This window comes from Xiphophorus couchianus, chromosome 9 (genome assembly GCF_001444195.1).
Source record: "Xiphophorus couchianus chromosome 9, X_couchianus-1.0, whole genome shotgun sequence".
NCBI lineage: Eukaryota > Metazoa > Chordata > Actinopteri > Cyprinodontiformes > Poeciliidae > Xiphophorus > Xiphophorus couchianus.
Window position 1 is genome coordinate 18,187,678 of NC_040236.1, and position 17,665 is coordinate 18,205,342.

Here is a 17,665-nt window from a genome sequence, read left to right on the forward strand (position 1 = left end):
TGTGCATTTACTTTATATAAAGTAAATATTCGGAAAGCATTGGTCTAGTCTTAAAGATAAGCTCGCAGTTAAACTTGTCTAGTAAAGGTTGTTATAGGCAACAGGAAGCTGAAACATAGTAATAAACGCAAACATGAACTCTTTTAGAGTTTCTTAATGTGATTTATTATAACTAGGTGTTACCGTGCAATTTAAAGAGATTTGAATATCATTAATCAGTATCTGTGTGTGCTGGTATACATTTGTTTTCTCATTATGGACACCACTACAACTAAATTTATGACTATGGTATTATAATTTAATATGCTGTAATGTGGTGATGGTGAAAGTGTTAGGCTTGTTGTAAAGCAAATACTTCAGGCAGGTATGGTCCATTAATTGCTGCTGTGAAACTATTTCTGGCCTGGCCGTTTGCTGCTCTTGATCAACAAGCGGCTCTGCGCGTGACGACAGCGGCGGAAATATTTTTTCGCTATTCAAAATGGCACCGTCTCAATCAGGAAGTAAGGAAAACAACTAGGAAGACTAACTTGGATAAATATCCCAGTTTGAGCTACTTCGACCCGAGTTCTCGTTCAAAATCAGGCGATTGTCTTCGTGGATAAGACTAACTACAAATAGCCCACCCACGGTGAGTCTCAATCGGGGATATTTTTCACAGACAAGCGACACATCGGCTTTATAACGAGACGCATTCTAGGCAGCCTCTCCTAGGTGCGCACGTTTTTAACAGCGGGTTACCCAGGGATTTAAGCAGTTTGTTTCAGTTCAGCGTTATTACGTTATATGGTATTGGTCGACTTTGGCTGAGGTTCAGTCTATTATAGTTTTGTATCAAATAAGCAAAGCGGTGTATCGTATACATTTTTAAAACAAGAGTGTGCTAATAATAATACTATTACATTATTTTATTATCAGAATTTAGCAACTGAAATCAGCAGGCCTTGGGAACTGCCAAAAACACAAGCTAAAGTTACGTTTAATCGCTTAACCCATTTTACTACATTTCTACAAGAAAGTTAAGTCTTTGTCGCAGTTTTGCAGTTTAGAGAATGTTTTTAAAAAACCTTGTACATTTGAACGCGGCTCCATCGATGTTACAAAACAAACATACCCAAAGTCTGAAAAAGGCTATGAGCGATGCTAACCTAGCTATCTCTATTATTTATCTAAAAAGTATTGCTTATTGCGGCAAACTGATGTAGAATTTGACCTCTTCGACTGTTGTTCAAGAAAACAATTTGTTTAACCAGTGGTTGTGTTTAAGCCCCTTTGGTTGTTTTTGAACAGCTTGTTAAATGTATCGTTAACCGTCCGGCTAGCTAACAGTAGTAGCTGTGTAACACTACGTAAAGCTCTGGCTGCTCTCCTTTGTGCTTTGTACTCTTCAGAGGACCTTTAAAATGTATTTGGTGGGATTTGTATCTCGGTTTCCCCTGGTATTTTAAGAAAATAATTAAAAAAAAAAAAACCCTAAAAGTTTGCAGTAGTACATTTGGACTTCAAACGCAAAAAAAACGTACTTTAGTGGCATTTAAATAAAGCCTTCCAGAATAGACAGAGTGAACAGCTTAAGGTGAAAACTCTTCTCGCTCTCAGAAAGCCATGCTGAGTTGTTCTAACCTCTCTTGTAGCTGCTGGCTGAAAGTGGAGATCATTCTTTCTCGAAACCTGATAAATTAAGTTACAATGCCCGTAATGTGTAACAGTTGTGTTATATATATATATCTATATATGAAATAAGGAATGATGTACATTGATCAGTTGTAACCTTGTACCAACAAGGCTTGGACCGAATACAATCAACAAGCTGTACTACAATATTATAAACATAATTACAACTAATAATGTCTTAAGTTTAGCGGTTAAAGTATTAAAGTGCTTTTGTTTTAAGCAGCCAATCCAGGCAGGAGCAGCAGCCAAATTTTGGCATGGATTGGCTCTACCCCTAAGAGCAGAGATATTGAAAACTGTACATAATAAGTTATGCAGTAGTGTCAAGATGGTTTCCACTAGTTATTAATGCATACTAAGATATATTCGTGTCTTTAGAAGGGTCTCAAGTATTCACAGATTTTAGGCATTTGTGCACGGCCGTGGTCCTTAAGTCTTGTGAATATCAGGGGTTCACAATTGTGAAAAACATTGACAGTCATGACTTGGAAACTCTTTAAAAGTCATAGTACTATTTATTCCACCTAAGCTACATGGGGAAAGCAATCAAAGAGGATAATGTAAACTCTTAAAAAATAATACACAATTGGATTTGAGCATTTTGGGATTTTTTTTTTCAGTAATTAATCAAAACAACCCAACTACTTAGAGATCATAAGCTAAAATCGTATCAAAAGTCTATTTTAACAAAAGTGTGATGGGTGAAAATGATTATGAGAGGGTTCAAAAAGGGCAGACAGACGTGGAGCCATTAAGCTAACATTGTTTTAAAACTGCAGTCTGTAAGTTACAAGCAGGATGATTTTATTAAAATTTAGAATTTAATGAAATCAATTATTAAATTGAACCCCTTTTTGGATTAATAATGTATTTTTCAGTTTGAGTTTGAATTTTATTTGAATTTGAAATAAGGGAAAATAATTACAGTAAAAAAAATGGGTATAGATAACATATATGGCACTGCATTAATCCGTATATTTCTGTTGTAGAAGCTATTGTTGCATTTTTGATTTTTAAAAAAGCTCATTTTATTCATGTTTCGTTTTTATTTTCTGTAGTTTTCTTAGGTTGCTGTATTTCTATTCAAGATTGTCATTCCATCAGAATTTCTTAATAGTCTGTGCATCGTATCAATCTTAATACATTAAGCATGTATTTTTTTACAAATTTTATTTTACCGGTATGTATTTTTGCTGCAAAAGACAGGTACTGAACCCCAAAACATTGTCCTAATGTGTTAAGAACACAATAAGACATCAGGAGAGGTTTGGAGAGGTGAGTGGTTTACTAGAATGAAATGGAAATGGCTCACCTAAAGCTGTCCCCTCTAGGACTTTTTTCTTTCCTGCAATTTTCGCTCTTTGGTTTCCACTGTGTCTGTTGCCTGCAGCAAAGGCTAGCCAAGCCTCTTGCAAGTCTTGACACAGCAGGTTGCCATGGTGGCTGGCTATTTTTCTAATTATGTCATCCCCCCTTGCTGTGAAATGAATAACATGCAAGGTTCCTCTCTCAGTTTTACGCACGTTTCTTAACGCCCTTTCAACAGTCAGTGGCGTTTCTCTTATTTGTTGTGAAATCTGTCTTGCAGTCAGGTCTGGCTCCTCCTCCCCAGCCCAGACTTTTAATATGACAGACAGGGAAACCATTTCTTTGTGTTGTTGTTTTTTTTACAAGTGTACTATTAGCTTATTATATGTTTTTATAACAAGAGATTCAGCAACGGGATCTGATAAAATTGCATGTTGCTTACTGACAAGCAGCGCCTAAATTATTGCCTTCATATGTGCAACTGCTGCAGTTGTATGAGCAGCCAGATAGGAACTCATAGCATCCTTTCCCTCCTCCAGGCCAGTGTTTTGCTATGCAGCTTTAATGAAAGTTATCTGGAGCCACGCTAAAATGTGATGGGTCCTTCCTGCCTGTGCTTCTCCTCTCCACAGAGTTTCATTAAATTTGGCTCGGTTAGTGTTGTGTAATCCTAGTGACAGGCTGATAAATGGGTAGCAAAACATATTTTTTATCTTCTGATCTTCTTAACAGAGGAATATTAGTAACTTCTGTGTGTTGCGTGCTAACGTGTAGGCTTCTGCTGCATGGCTAATTTTCCACTGAAACAGTCTATGACTGTTTGCCCTGCAGGGATGTTAAGGGTCATGAAACACAATATGTGTTGTGTGCTGTTTATTTCCTTCAGGAACTTTAGGGATGATATACAGTGAATGTGGAGGCATTTAGCAAATCAGGAACAGTCAGTTTGAAAGCTTATTTGTCTTCTTACTGGTATTGATGTTGATGGAGCAATACTCAAGATTTATTTGACAAATCTAATACATTTATCGCAAAAAAAATACTTTTGCTTTTTTGGGGGGGGACGGGTAAATGTATTTGGTGAACAAACAGTTCATGCCCTTTGCTGTTTGTGGCTAAGCCTCCATTCTCCTTCCCCCCATGTCTCTGCTTGCTTTTTTCTTCTCCCCTCTTCAACTGATGCCAGTAATAAATCTTATTTATAGCCCGTTAGTTGATTAGAGTGAGGCTGAAAAATCTGAAGTGGAGGAAGTGGATTGTTCCTCAGTAATATCTTTGATTTAGACCTGGATTCCTAGGAATTTAACCTTCAATAGGTACCGTTTTTTATTTAGAAGAGATGAGTGGAACAACTGAACAATGGTGAACATGTAATTGTGAAGTACTTACTTTTAATGACTGTCTTAATGTCTCATGTTCTGTCTCTTATATATGGGCGTGAATGGTGTGTACATGAATATTGTGAAATACTTGGTTATACTCTGGTGTGCCTCACTGCTACGCGTTCCAGTTCAGCTTCTTAAATGTGTCAGATTTGTTACAGGAAAGTCAAACAGGAATATCAAAATAGAGCTCATCCTGGAAGGAAATATGAGAGAATTATTATTGTTTATGAATAGATGAAGGAGTACAGAGTTTGTTATTGTTTCCTTGATCAGATGAGTTTTATAGCCAAGTGCGTGCAATGAACTGGAAAGGACAAGGGCTTACATGAACACTTGAACCCATATTAAATAGGTCACAAGAGGTCACAAGATCTGCTGTCTCATATAGCCAGTGCTCAACAACGCAATGCTTTATAAAAAGGGAGTAAGCCGATGCTAAAGTGTTATGGTTACAAAATTGTAAATTCAGTTAGGTCACTGTCCCAAGTTAGATGGACTTTCCAAAACTATGTTACGTTTTATGCTTGAATAAAAATTATTTTTGAAATTCTGTCTAAATGCTTTTACAATACTGATTAGGCATGGTTCGGCATTATAGTTTTTATTCTAAATACAAAGTGTCCAGAATGAATCTTATGAGTAATTTTTTTATTGCGTTGTCTGAAAGAAACACAGCTAAACAGGGAAGCTTTTAGCGAGCATTGCTTACGATTGGATAGAAGAAGCCACTAATATTAATGAAGAAGTGGCTTCTTCATTAGTCTTGTCCAGCAGAGAGAGACAAGGTTGAACCCAGAAAAAAAAGACCCAAATTTATCATAACCACAGACAAAACGTGAAGTTGGAGGAACAACAATGCATCACTTTATGCCGATCACTTTGACACGTCTGAGACTTTATTAGAAGGGCTTAAAACCATAAAAAATAGTTTCTGGCTTTGAAATTTGAGCTTCTTGATATTTGTAACCAAACCATGCACAATAGTGAAATTATTTTTAAACAAAATATCCAACTTTTAAATACATTAATTTAGAAAATTCATATACAAACATTTGTTTTTTGTGTTAATGGCCGTTTTAAACTAAGTGGTAGCTATGGTTTTACACCTGTTTGTGTTGCTCACAGGGTCTTTAAAGGAGTTAAGATGTCCAAATAAAATTAGCTAAAATGGTCATTTTAGTAAGTTGTCACTAGAAGTCACCGTCTTTGTGTGTCAGTGTAAACATGATCTCATAACCTTATTATATCCAAAGATCTGCGAGTTGGCTATCATTGTGAGTCAGCATGCTGCATATTATAGGTAACAAACTCTTGAGTCACTTTAGAATCCTTTTTTTGTACATGTGAAGGTGTAACATCGTGCCACTGAAAATACAGGTTGGCCTGTCCTGGTGCTCTGCCAGTCTATTTTCGTATTACCTGTGTCAAATGTTAACCTGCTTCATCCTGTCTAACATGTGTTTCCAAAATCGGCAGTCTTCTGCGGTTCGGTACTCAAAACATTTTCCACTTGGATTAAAGTTTTTCTTTTTTTTATTTGCAAGATAGCAAGGGATTACTCTTTGTTTTGGTAAATCTTCCAGTTAAAGCTCAAGGTAGAATTACTGGGAATTCTACTTTCCTTAACATTGTGGATGTTAAGGCAAAACTGAATAGAGGAGAATCAGTAGGGAGGATTATTATAATGACTCCATTGATACTCACATTGATTTTAATCTTGATGTTTGGTAAGTTGACATATTCGTTTTTCATGATTTTTGTCTTAATATCAATGTCATATCCAAATTCTACTCTGTTTTATTACTTACGCATTTAAAATAATACAGTACATTCTATATAATGTACAATAATCCATGGGCTCATACTAAATTTACTGAGATTAATTTTTTGCTGACGTTTAGTTTGTTCCCTGTGTTTACATAAAGCTTGAAATATTTTGAGTAAGTATTTTCTGTGGAGATAAAAATGTGAGCTGCTGATGTCAGTGTAGAATTTGCTGCTCAAAAAAAGATTTTTACTTTAATAAAAAAATTTTTGGTAAGCCAGCTAATATTTACAGTAAAGTTAACTTTAATTTAAAATGCAGATATGAATTGAAACCGTGAAGAGTCAGAATTTTACAATTGAAGAATATAAATTACATGAAATCTGTTAAATTAAAATCACAGTTTAGTGACAGATCTGGCAAAATGTTATTAAAAATAGAGAAGTGGATGCACTCTTGTCAAGAGGCAGGCCAGCCTTTTTTGATCATTATTTTATAGTTTTTAAACACAAACCGAGGGATGCCGGTTTGTGCGTCCAGGCTAGAGAAAACCTTCAATCAGCTGTAACCTTAGTGAACGAGGAGTTCGACCAGCAGTTGGTCCGAAAGCGAGTAATTCTGATGTCATCAACTGGACCGATCTCTGTTCCTTAGAGGCACGATGCGAGGCGGATCAAATCTTTAAACACAATGACTGTGGTTCATCTGAAATGTCTCCACCAAACTCTTAAGGCATTGAAAACAAAGGAACTATTTCTTCAGGCGACTCCATTTCAGTGCATTAAAATATGTAGCTTTTTTATATATATATATATATATATATATATATATATATATATATATATATATATATATATAGTGACAATATCTAAACTAAAAAAAGACAGATGTAAAAACACAAATGAACCATAGAGAAAAGAATCAGCCTTGAAAGTCCTTCACGTTTCCGAAGCTCTACAGTTTATCACAGCCGTCTCTTTCTAAGGTTGGCTCATGCAAATATTGTTTAAAATTTTTTTTAAAAAACAGTTCTGGAATGATTTTAAGAAGACATCTAAAAAGATACTCATAGAGCATATTGCGTTAAAAAACAGAGTGACATTCAGTCACCCACTCCTTTGGCTTTGATGGACTGTGAAGGTCCTATTATGCTAATTTAAGCATACTTCTTTATAAGGTCATGTCATAGTAAAAACTCCATTATAAGTGCAAATAAAGAAGCTAGCAGCTTGATGAATGAAAACATTGACGTGTTGATACTTTTTCTCTCTTCTTGCCTCATTGTTCAACTTACCTTTGTTGATAAAAAAAAAAAGACAGCTACACTACATGCTGTAATTAAATTTTTTTGTTACTTTTATTCTACAATTGTAAGGAGCACAATTATTTTTCCATCTGACTGCGACGTTTCTGTTAAAAAGTGTGAACGCCATCTGGTTTAATCCGCCAGCTCCGAGCCCAGGAGACGCTATGAACTGAGCTGAACTTTGCTAAGCACGGTGCCACAGATAGACTGAGACGGGTTCCCTGCCGCTGAGCACGTGGCCCGATGTTCTCACGCCTGCCAGAGAAGTGAGGTCAGTTAGAGTGGAGCACAGCACTGTCTGGGTTTCAGTATAAATAGACGGCATTTTACTGAATTTCACTCACCCTTGTATCTAAAAACAAAGACCGATGTGATTTTTCTGCGCAGTAATTCAGCAGTCCCTGTCGTTCTGCTTTCTCATTCCTGCGCTCTCGAAATGGAAGAAATGTGGTGGAAATATTACAATTAAAAAAAAAAAAAAACTGCAACAAACCGTCACAGGAAAGTAGAAGACACGGCACACAATATCAGTAAGATAATATGTGCCGTGTGACGAAAAAGTGAGATGAAGGCGTGGGAGTGTGACATAAACGGAGAAGGAGATGGTCCATGTGAGAATCGAAAGGGCCGGTATGAGTAGATTAGACCAAAGGGTGGGAAGTATCTGAAAGCAAGCCCTGCCACAAGAAAGAGAAATATTTGGTTTGTTCCTGTGACCTATTAAAATGCTCTTTTAACTGTTGAAGTGCCCCTTTAATGTCTTCCTCCATATATAACACTCTACCTCGTTGCGGATTAAATTTTAAAATTAACTTTTATCCTTTAAGTTTAAATGTAAGACAGTCTTTTTGCATTTGAATAATACCCATACAAGCTCGCCCCTAGTTGTGTAAAACATCGAGCTGAAACCTAAGCAGGAAAGCAAAAAGCCACATAAAGCTAGCATCTGTTTTTGTCCCTTAGTTCTGAGAAAATTAGATGATAGAGGAAACTGGAGCAAAGAAGCAGCTGAAATGGATTGGTTATTCTTTGATCTGTTCAGCCTTTGATCTATTTCTGGTTGGTGATTGTGGTGGAACTTGAAGTAGGGGTATTATCTCTGAAATCAGTGTCATCAAGCCGCTGCAGAGCATCTAATGTTTTTCATCCTTTGCTCTTTGTGCTCCTCAACAACTTTCCTGGTTGTCAGAACCTGCAGTGCACTTACCTTCCTTGCTGTTTGGTACATTTTTGTTATTTGTCAGAAACGTGGTAAAAAAATATTTGTATACCGTCAACTATTTCACATTTTTGCCACGTTATAATCAAAAACCTCATTAAATTTATTAAGAGTTTATGTAAACGACCAGTGCAATGTAATGCATATAGAGTGAAGTGAAAGAAAAATGATACATGGTTTTGACATGTTGTCATGGTAACTTAAGCTGTTCGTTTTTAGGAACATGTAACAGGTGTCCCTCCAGTATTCCCCTGCATTAAGCTCCATCCATCTTCCTGTCAACTCTCACCACCGTCCATCCCCCTCGTGCAGAAATTCACCCCACTGCATGATTCTGCCACTACTGTACCATACCATTGTGCATGTTGGCCAAGAAGTTAGAAACACTGCTTTAACACACCAGTGGTAATTAGTGTGTAGATTAACTTTAACTTTTGAAGGAAATTCTGTGTGACATTCTGGTAAAGAGAACTGAATACAATTAAAGGTCAGGCTTTTTAGCTTTTTAGAAACAATATGGCTTTCCTTCTGCGTCAAAATCGTGTGCTACTTCCTGCTGGACTATTCAATAAAATCCCAGTAATACAAGTAATATACATTAACGCCCTCTGGTTTCAGTTTGTTTGTGTTCTCTGTTCCAGTCCGAAGGGACTGCCGATAAATATTTGAATGGTGAAAATGCAATAACAACAGACTCTTAAAACCAAATTTGTTTCCATTTCCCAGCTTTCGATAAGACACCAGACTCACTTACAGTCATCTGATCGCTACACTCTACTAAGTTAGTGTGCAGTTCACAGCCATGGCTGTAATTCTACATGCACATTCAGTCAGGGGAAATTAAGACTGAAAGAAGGCTTATGTCCGTGTCCTTCTTTGATTTACTTTCCTTCAATGTGTGTCCCAGGTTTAGACCTTTTTGTGTGCTAATTAATAATACATGCTGTTTTGAATCATTGAACCCTGTGTTTCCCTAGGAAGTAACTTGTTCCTTTTATGAATATTTTATCGCTGCAGATGATGAATCCAGCCGGTCACAGCAATTATAACCAACTAACGGCCCCGTTGCTGCTCCGATGTTAAAGCAGCTGGCCCCGCCATCATTTCTGACCTGTTCACTTTTGATGCAGATGGACTCAGGCTGGTGATGATTCAGTGTTGCTCAGTGGACCGAAGGACCGTAGTAAGTCGGGTTGTTTGTAGAAAAGACAGATCCAGCAGGACAGAAAAATGCTAGAGGGCTTGTATGTCACATGAGGAAAATATGTATGCTGACGCCAATGCAGCAGACGTAAGTGTGTCAAAAGTGTAGCTGTGTTCATTTCATGGTTGGGTTACGAATTAGCTCTACAGGGCCATGTTACCACATGGAGCTCTGTGCTTTGCCCTGGAAATATTGCAGAAAGTAACAAAACGGTGGCGGAAAGCAATCTGATCAACCACATTAAAGTTGAAGTGTAACTTTTATAAAAAATATATTTTTTTATATAGTTGTTGAAACTCTCTTTACGTCGAGAAAGTATAGTATCTACAACCAATCAGACCCAGGAGGCGGGTCTTAGCACTGCCAATCATGCCATGTGTGTGCCGCTCACCTCCCATTCTCCTTACCATGCTTATTCTCTGCTGCAGTAAAGCTTTTCACAGCAGATTATATATTTTATATTACACTGTCACATTATGGTGATAGTTTTAACAAATATGTAAAAGACATATTTTTTAAAAAGTTGGATATTGCACTTTTAACCTCAAAGAAACACAAGGTGACTAGACAGGCAAAAAGGCAGTCAAAGTGACAGAGAGCGAAGAACAAATACTAAATGTGTTTCTGTCACTCGACTCATTTCTTTCTGTCAGGCAAACGTTGGTGCTCTGTGAACAAGACAGTGGCCAGGTAATTCACATGTATGAATTCTTGGCTTTGTGTCTCATTATTTTGTGTATAATTATAGTTAATCTCACTGTCTCTCCATCTTCTTCAACTATTTTTTTTCTTACAAGATAAATGCTGGCATAATATGCTTAAAGCTGCAAGACTCATGTTTAAAGTTTTTTTCGATGAAGAAGATAATTTTTTCTTCGCTTCATCAGATTCTTTGATTTAATCAGACACAGTGTCCCAGCTCTAAGTGTACATGACCTATATACTTGATCCCTTAATAAGCCATATGTTCTGCTCGATATAAGTATGTATGACTGGAGTACTTTTCAACAAACAATAATAACAAAGGACAGCTTATAAATTGATTGGTATGACCATGGTCCTTTACTTAAATACAGAAATGGGCATAAAAGGAAGTGGAAAATAATTTTGACTCTAGATGTTTTGTGCTTCTCAATTGAATGTAAAACTCAATTGAATGTATTCTTCAATTGTAAAATTCTGACTCTTCACTGTTTCAATTCACATCTGCATTTTAAATTTAAGTTAACTTTACTGTAAAGATTAGCTGGCTTACCAAAAAAACCATTTTTGTCTCAATTTAGTTGTTTTTTTTTTTCTAAAGAATGTAAAGATGAGCTTGTTGCTGTTCTTCAGATGATTGTTCTCCTTCATAAGCCCAGTTCACTTGAGTTTAAGGTCACAAATTTGATGGCCACACTTTCTAATTCAGGATTTCCTGTAGAGAGGATTCAGGTTTCTAACTTGTTATGGCAAACTGTCCCAGTCTTCAGGGAGACAAGCAGCCTCTGACAATCACACGATGTTTGAGAGTCAATAAGATGTTTTTTGTCTGAAATTATGTTAATTGTAAACAGGAGGCAGTGAAACACAAACCTTCTACAAAGTTTCTTTTACTCTCGACTGTCGACAAAGTATTTTCCCAAAGGTCTGGAGGATCATTAAGACTTAAATGTGAGGAGGAAGAAGAACGTTTCTGTTTCTTTCTGGTGAGCAGTGGCTTAAACCATGATAATCCGCCTCAGACCTAGACCAGTCTTTTTTTTATTGTTGAATCGTGATCTTAACTGAGGCAACAGATGTCTACAGTGCTTTGGATGTGGTCTAAGTTTTTTGTGAGCTTCTGGATGAATCCTTGCAGAATACTTGTGATAATTTTGGTGGAAAGGTCACTGTTCCTGTTCCTTTGTGGATAATTGACACTGAAGTACAAATGTCTTTTTAAAAAAAGCCGTTTTACCATTTCCAGACTAATAGCTGTCGGTGACTTTCTCATCTCGTCTTGAAATTCTTTAGATCAGGATTACGTAAATGTTTTGCTCTTTGAGATTGTTTGGCCTAATTTGTGCAGGCTGACAGGTCCTATTTAAATTAAGACGAAAATGCTTCATCTGAGAGTATTTCTAGCTGTGCAAAATGAAAACAGGGCAAGCAATAAGTTATTCCCTTTGTTGGTTTGTCTGGCATGCTTGTAGACAATACAAAATATAATACAACAATGGAAGTATAAAATACAATAAACTGTGGGAGAAGCTGAGATTCATCAGGGGCTTCAAGTGTGATATGTGTGAGTGGATTGTGACATCTTCAATTATCAAAGTTTTTCAAAATAAAACTGATTTTCAAAATGATAAGATTTATTTGACATTGCTATACAGGTTGATTTGCTTCAACACACCCATCATTGACACATTTATTTACTAATTAGAATAGATGCTTATTAATATAGTTTTCTAATTAGAATTAGACGTGTTTATTAATGTAGTTTTCAAAAAGACATAGAAAAAGCTACTTATGGACCTAATATTCCTTTCTTAACTCATTTCTAATTTTTCTTTTGCATGTTGCTTGTCCCCACATTTTAATAAAGTCGTCACACTAAATAAACCAAAAAAGGTATAAATTGGGGCCAAACAGCCATATGTATGGTACAATTTTGAAGGCACATGTGACTGTGCAAACGCTTGTTGTCAGGCACACACGCGCCAAGCAGGGCGACTGTTATCCTCACGAGCATTAATTGTGACTTAGCAGCTTAAGGAAGTCACACTACCCAGGGTGATCTCCATGTGCTCTGGCAGGACAGGAAAGGCCACCAGCGCACATCAGGAAGTCATTTCTTGTCACACACTGACTTTTATCCACCTGCCACCTATTGCAAGCACATGTTGGATGCTCTTAACTGAGACACATACACGCAACGTGGTTTTGTGATGACAGGGGGAGAGGTCTGTTTGTTAGCCCTCCTCGACTCATGCAGACCTAAACCAAAGCAGGTAGTCTTCAGAGGTTTTTCCAACATAATACTTCATTTTCCTTCTTTCAAATTTTCAACCCATTGAAGGTGTTTATAGTTGCCTCAGTTTTTTTTTTTGTTAGATTCAAAGCACACGTGAAGTTGACTAATCTGGTTTCACCACATTGCTGAATAAGACCACCCAGGGAGATAGCGAGGCTGAAACACTTGAAAAGGGAGGACAAAAAAAAGAAAAAGAAAGGTAACCGTTGACGGTATGAGCAAACTGAAGAAACTACAATCCAAAACACTCTTAATTAAAATGAGTTCAAACTGGTTGTACCTGTTTACAGAGGTTTTATGGAGATTTTCCGGAAATTGAGGTATTATTTTTGAACCTTTAACAATCATGTACAAAATGTACACAATTTACAAGCCTCTCCTTTGGCATCGGAGAATCCTTGTTTCCTTTTTTCTTTGTGTAAACTAAACTAAACTCTGTCTCTCTCACATAGACGATACTCGTTTTTGTCCCAGTAACAGCTTGCCTCATCACCTCCGTCTCCCTCCACTGCAGGAGTTTGCAGTAGTAGGGGTGGGGGGTTTGTTTGTTTTCCCGTAATGAGAACAGTTACAGGAAGGGGGTTTATCTGGGTGAACTCTCGCCGTAATCAGTATCGATTATCCTGAGAAGCCGTACTGATTATCAGGGGTGGGTGTTGGGAACTGAGAACAGCAAGGGGACACAATTTTCTGTCACTGAGATAGTCACCAGCATTACCCTGGTGGCATTCGTGTCGGTGGTTGCAGATCAAAGTATTGGAAAGAATTTGTGCTTCTAATAAATGACCACATTTAACAAGATGCAGTTTCACCTTTTGATGCTCCGAGGGTGGTGAAGTCTGTCTCCTCGGGCTAATGATGGAAACGTTAGCGGTCTCAGTCATCACAACTTTGTACTACCACACTTTATAGAGCCTTCTTAAACTCACTTTTCACAGGATAGCTTATTTTTCAAATTAACCTTTTATCTGGAATATACCAGTTTTGTTTTCAGGTCCTTTGTCTTAGAAATCAGCCCATTCTTTGCTTCTTCACGTTTGCTTAGTGCTGGCAGCCTGCAAGGAAAATGGCTTCCGCCTTGTGTCTCTTGGCATTGTGAGTGGGGAATATGTTGGGTCAGGTCTATTTCATGCACCCCCACTTGGACACACAAAGCAGCTCTTAGTTAGACCCACATGAACTCTATTAGTATTTATTACCTCATTGTTCATAGTGAACATGTCTGGCATGTGTTCCAGACTGGGAGCAAACTGGGGGAAGGACTGAAGTAAGGATGGTGTGAAATAGTGAGGGACAAAACAGAGAGTTTCTTGTGAAAATTACAGGAAGACTGGCATTTATGAAGCATTTAATATAGTCGCCGCACAGCACTTTTTTGTGTGTGTGTTTGTTTTTCTTCCATATTTTATGTTGGATCAGCATTTCACACAATGCCTTTGTAACAGAGAAGAGAAACTCAACTATGTCTAAGGGAGAGACGCATTTCGAAATCCAAAGTGTTTTAGTTGATTTCATAAATCCTGCAACTAAGGAAGCAGAAACTCGAGCTGTCATCCTTAAATTTGGAGTTTGTTGTTTGACTTAAAGCACATAGATAGTTTCTCTAAACTCAAAATAAAAAATAAATTGTTTCCATTGAACCAAAGCCACAGAGAAGAGAAATATAAATTTACATTGGGTTAGCATCATCAGAGCCACAAGTCAATCAAAATGTAGTCTTAAATGGTCCAGCATGAAAAATTATGTTGTTGGCTAATTTTGTTTTATGTTAATGGCATTATAATTGTTAATCTCACTAAAATTAATGCAATAAAACAGTGGGAAGGCTTAGGAGATGATGTGTCTTTGTAACCGGGGAACAAGATGGTACTGTTAAAGTTGTAAGTTTGACGGCATTGCAGGAAATCTTCTTGAGCGTCATTACTCTAGTCTAGCCGGTCTGACCTGTCTTTATGCTTGACACATATACACTTTGGATTGTAAAGCAGACAAGTATATGGTGGTTTCATATGGAAACAATCCTGTACATGCACATTTTTCCAACCGCACACTGTTCCTGCTTGCTGCTTGTAAACGTATGGAACATTTCAAAGCGTATTCTGTTGTGGTTTGTATTGATTCTCTAATGAATTTAAAACATTTCGTAAAGTCAGATAATGAAGGATATCAATCAATTAGTAAAACTTTGAACTTTGTTTAATGTATGAGATCAAACACAGCTGGAATTATGCTTAAAATGGAGGCTTTAAAAAAATCTTTTTAATAAATTTAATATGGGTCAACTTTTTTAGATGTTATATTACAACTCAATCTGAGCAAAACCATGAAAATTGTGTCTACATCCTTGATATATTTTCTATTTTAGACAATTATGGGAGAAAAAGAAACTCCCATAACTGTTGTGTCGAAAACTATTTGAAAGAAGTGAGACTAGACACCCTTTTAGTTTTGATTACCTTTGTTGTTTTGGTTTCTCAATATGAAGAAAGGAAAATTCAAAAATGACTCAAAAACCTGTATTAAATGTGCTTCTGTTAAATATGATGTTGATCTTGTACGGCATAAATAATTTACTAACATCACATTCTCCTTTTCTTCTCCCTTCCATGAAACCCCACCACCCTCCCCAGGTCATGGAGAGCACTTGTCCTTGTTGAAGTACTGACTCAGACACAGCCAGCTCGTGGGTGGCGGTAGAGAGGTGCATAGTCTAAGTCTGCTGGTAGTCATGTGTGAAGCTCTGGTCTGATGTCCACCCTTACCTCAGTGCTGGCCATGGACGGGGAGAACTACCTGCATCCAGAAGGCCCTCAGCTGAACAGCAGCATGTTCTCAGTGGGCGCCTCAAGCATGGAGGCAAGTCATGTATCTGCATTAAAGCTGTTGAGACTCGTTGTTGAAATTCAGAATGAGAAATGCAGGAATCGCATTCATGTCAAGTGTTTTGGTTAAAATTAATTGTTTCCTTTAAGTAATTGCTAAAATGCACAAGCAGGCGTCAGTTTAGACAACTGAGAAGTGGTTGCAAAAATAATAATAATTTACATGCATTATATAGTAAGACACAGTTTCTATCATTGTCTCAAATTAAGTCAGACTGGATATTTATTTTATTTTCTTGAAATTCAGAAGTTTGCTTACAATTTATAAACCAACATCGATGTTCTTTTAAATAATTTAGGAAACCCCAAATAACGCTGTCTTGAAATGGCTTCTAACAGGTTAAAGTTTTAACTAATTTAAAGACTAGCTGGGAATTTTTTAAGGCAACTCATCAAATATTGTACTTTCTTCTGCGATACCCTGAAAAAACAAAAGTTAAAATCAGGTAAGATACTGTATATGATGAAGGATAGTGGATCCCCACAAGTCTGGTTCACTGATGTCTAAATGGCTGAAGGTGCCGCTTTCATCTGTTGAAACAAGTATAAGGGAGATCTCAGAGCTGCGAAGATGACAATACTCCAAAAGCAATATAAAAAAACCCAGACAATAATAGAAAAATAGAAGAAGCTTGTAATGCTGAGAATACCATCAGAACTTTGAAGTGTGGTAGTGGCACCATCATTTCTAGGTATCTTTCTGCAGAAAGGACTGGTGGACTTCTCAAAACAGATAGCTACATTAAAGTCCCATATATACAAATTTTGACATCTCAAGACGTCAGAAAGTTTAAACGTGGACGTAAATGTATTTAAGTGCACAATGACCATAAACAAACCAACAAATTTGTTAGAAAGTGGCCTAAAAACAACAAGTCGATGTTTGGAGTGTCCCTCATGAATCCCCAATGTCAGACACACACACACACAAAAAAAACTCTAGGCAGAAGAGAAAAGGTGTGTGGTTGGGTACAAACCTGACTCAGTTACACCAGTTCTGTAGAAGTAAAGGGCCAAAATTCCAGCCAGCTGTTTGTGGAAGCTTGTGGAAGCACCTAACAATTTTACACCAAGAAATACACTTTAAAACTGTTTAAAAGACATTGTTTCCAAAAAGCAAGTAGGTGTAAGTAAGCTTCTGAATTTGTAGAAAGTTTTTTTTAAATCCCTGTTCCATTATAGGGGGGTATTTTGCAATAGAAATAATTTTGGTAATTCTGTCATAAAACAAGGCAATTTTAGACCTACTTATTGTAACAAAAAAAGTTTTTGTTCTTTTGATAGAGCGTAAGTAAACATCTGGTTTCATCTGCAGGCATGTTTTCATGCAGTGATCAATTTTAAGATGCATCCAAAAGAACTAAGAGAAGGGAACACCGCATAAAAAAACAAATATTGCAAAATCTAAAGATAGCACATCATGATAAACTAAATTAAAATTTTAAAAATAGATTATAAAATAAGCTTCTGCCTATATTTGAAAGCTGACATAAACAGCAAGATTTTCAGTGCTGATATGTAGGAGCCAGAAATTTAATGTATCGGATTTTTTTTGTTGTAACATGCAAAATAATCTTTACGTCAATGTAACCTCTTGAAGAGGAAAGCATGTTCTGATCTTGTTTTAACAAGAATTCATTAGACTGTTCATTTTTACCTCTGCTAAGTCTACTTAAATATTCATTTCTAAATTTGAATTTTCAGAAGTAAAAACATTGACTTCTGTGCTGACTGTCTTACGCCTGAGGAAGTTGTGTCCCATCCACTCATTGATATTATATGCATCTACTGTATTCTGTGAGGGGCTGTGGTCAGTTGTTGACACATAAATGTAAAGTTGCATGTCATCAGTGTAAATATAGTTAAAGTAAAATGTTGCAATGCTCAGTAAGCTAGGCTAGGGGGAGCATGCACATGCTGAATA

General features: G+C 36.9%; 1 protein-coding gene across 3 annotated transcripts in view; it reads left to right on the plus strand.

The window, feature by feature from the left end:
- Positions 1 to 461: 461 nt before the first annotated feature.
- The window catches only part of sbno2b (strawberry notch homolog 2b), a 68,352-nt gene continuing 51,148 nt past the window's right edge, over positions 462 to 17,665 (plus strand). For 2 of the 3 annotated variants that reach the window (XM_028028918.1, XM_028028915.1), the window contains exons 1-2: positions 462 to 631; positions 15,490 to 15,715. In XM_028028918.1, the coding sequence (XP_027884719.1) occupies positions 15,608 to 15,715 (108 nt within the window). In that variant the 5' untranslated portion in view covers positions 462 to 631; positions 15,490 to 15,607. Of the gene's footprint in view, positions 632 to 15,489; positions 15,716 to 17,665 lie in introns of those variants that run through there. The other variant, XM_028028916.1, reaches the window with a different exon arrangement.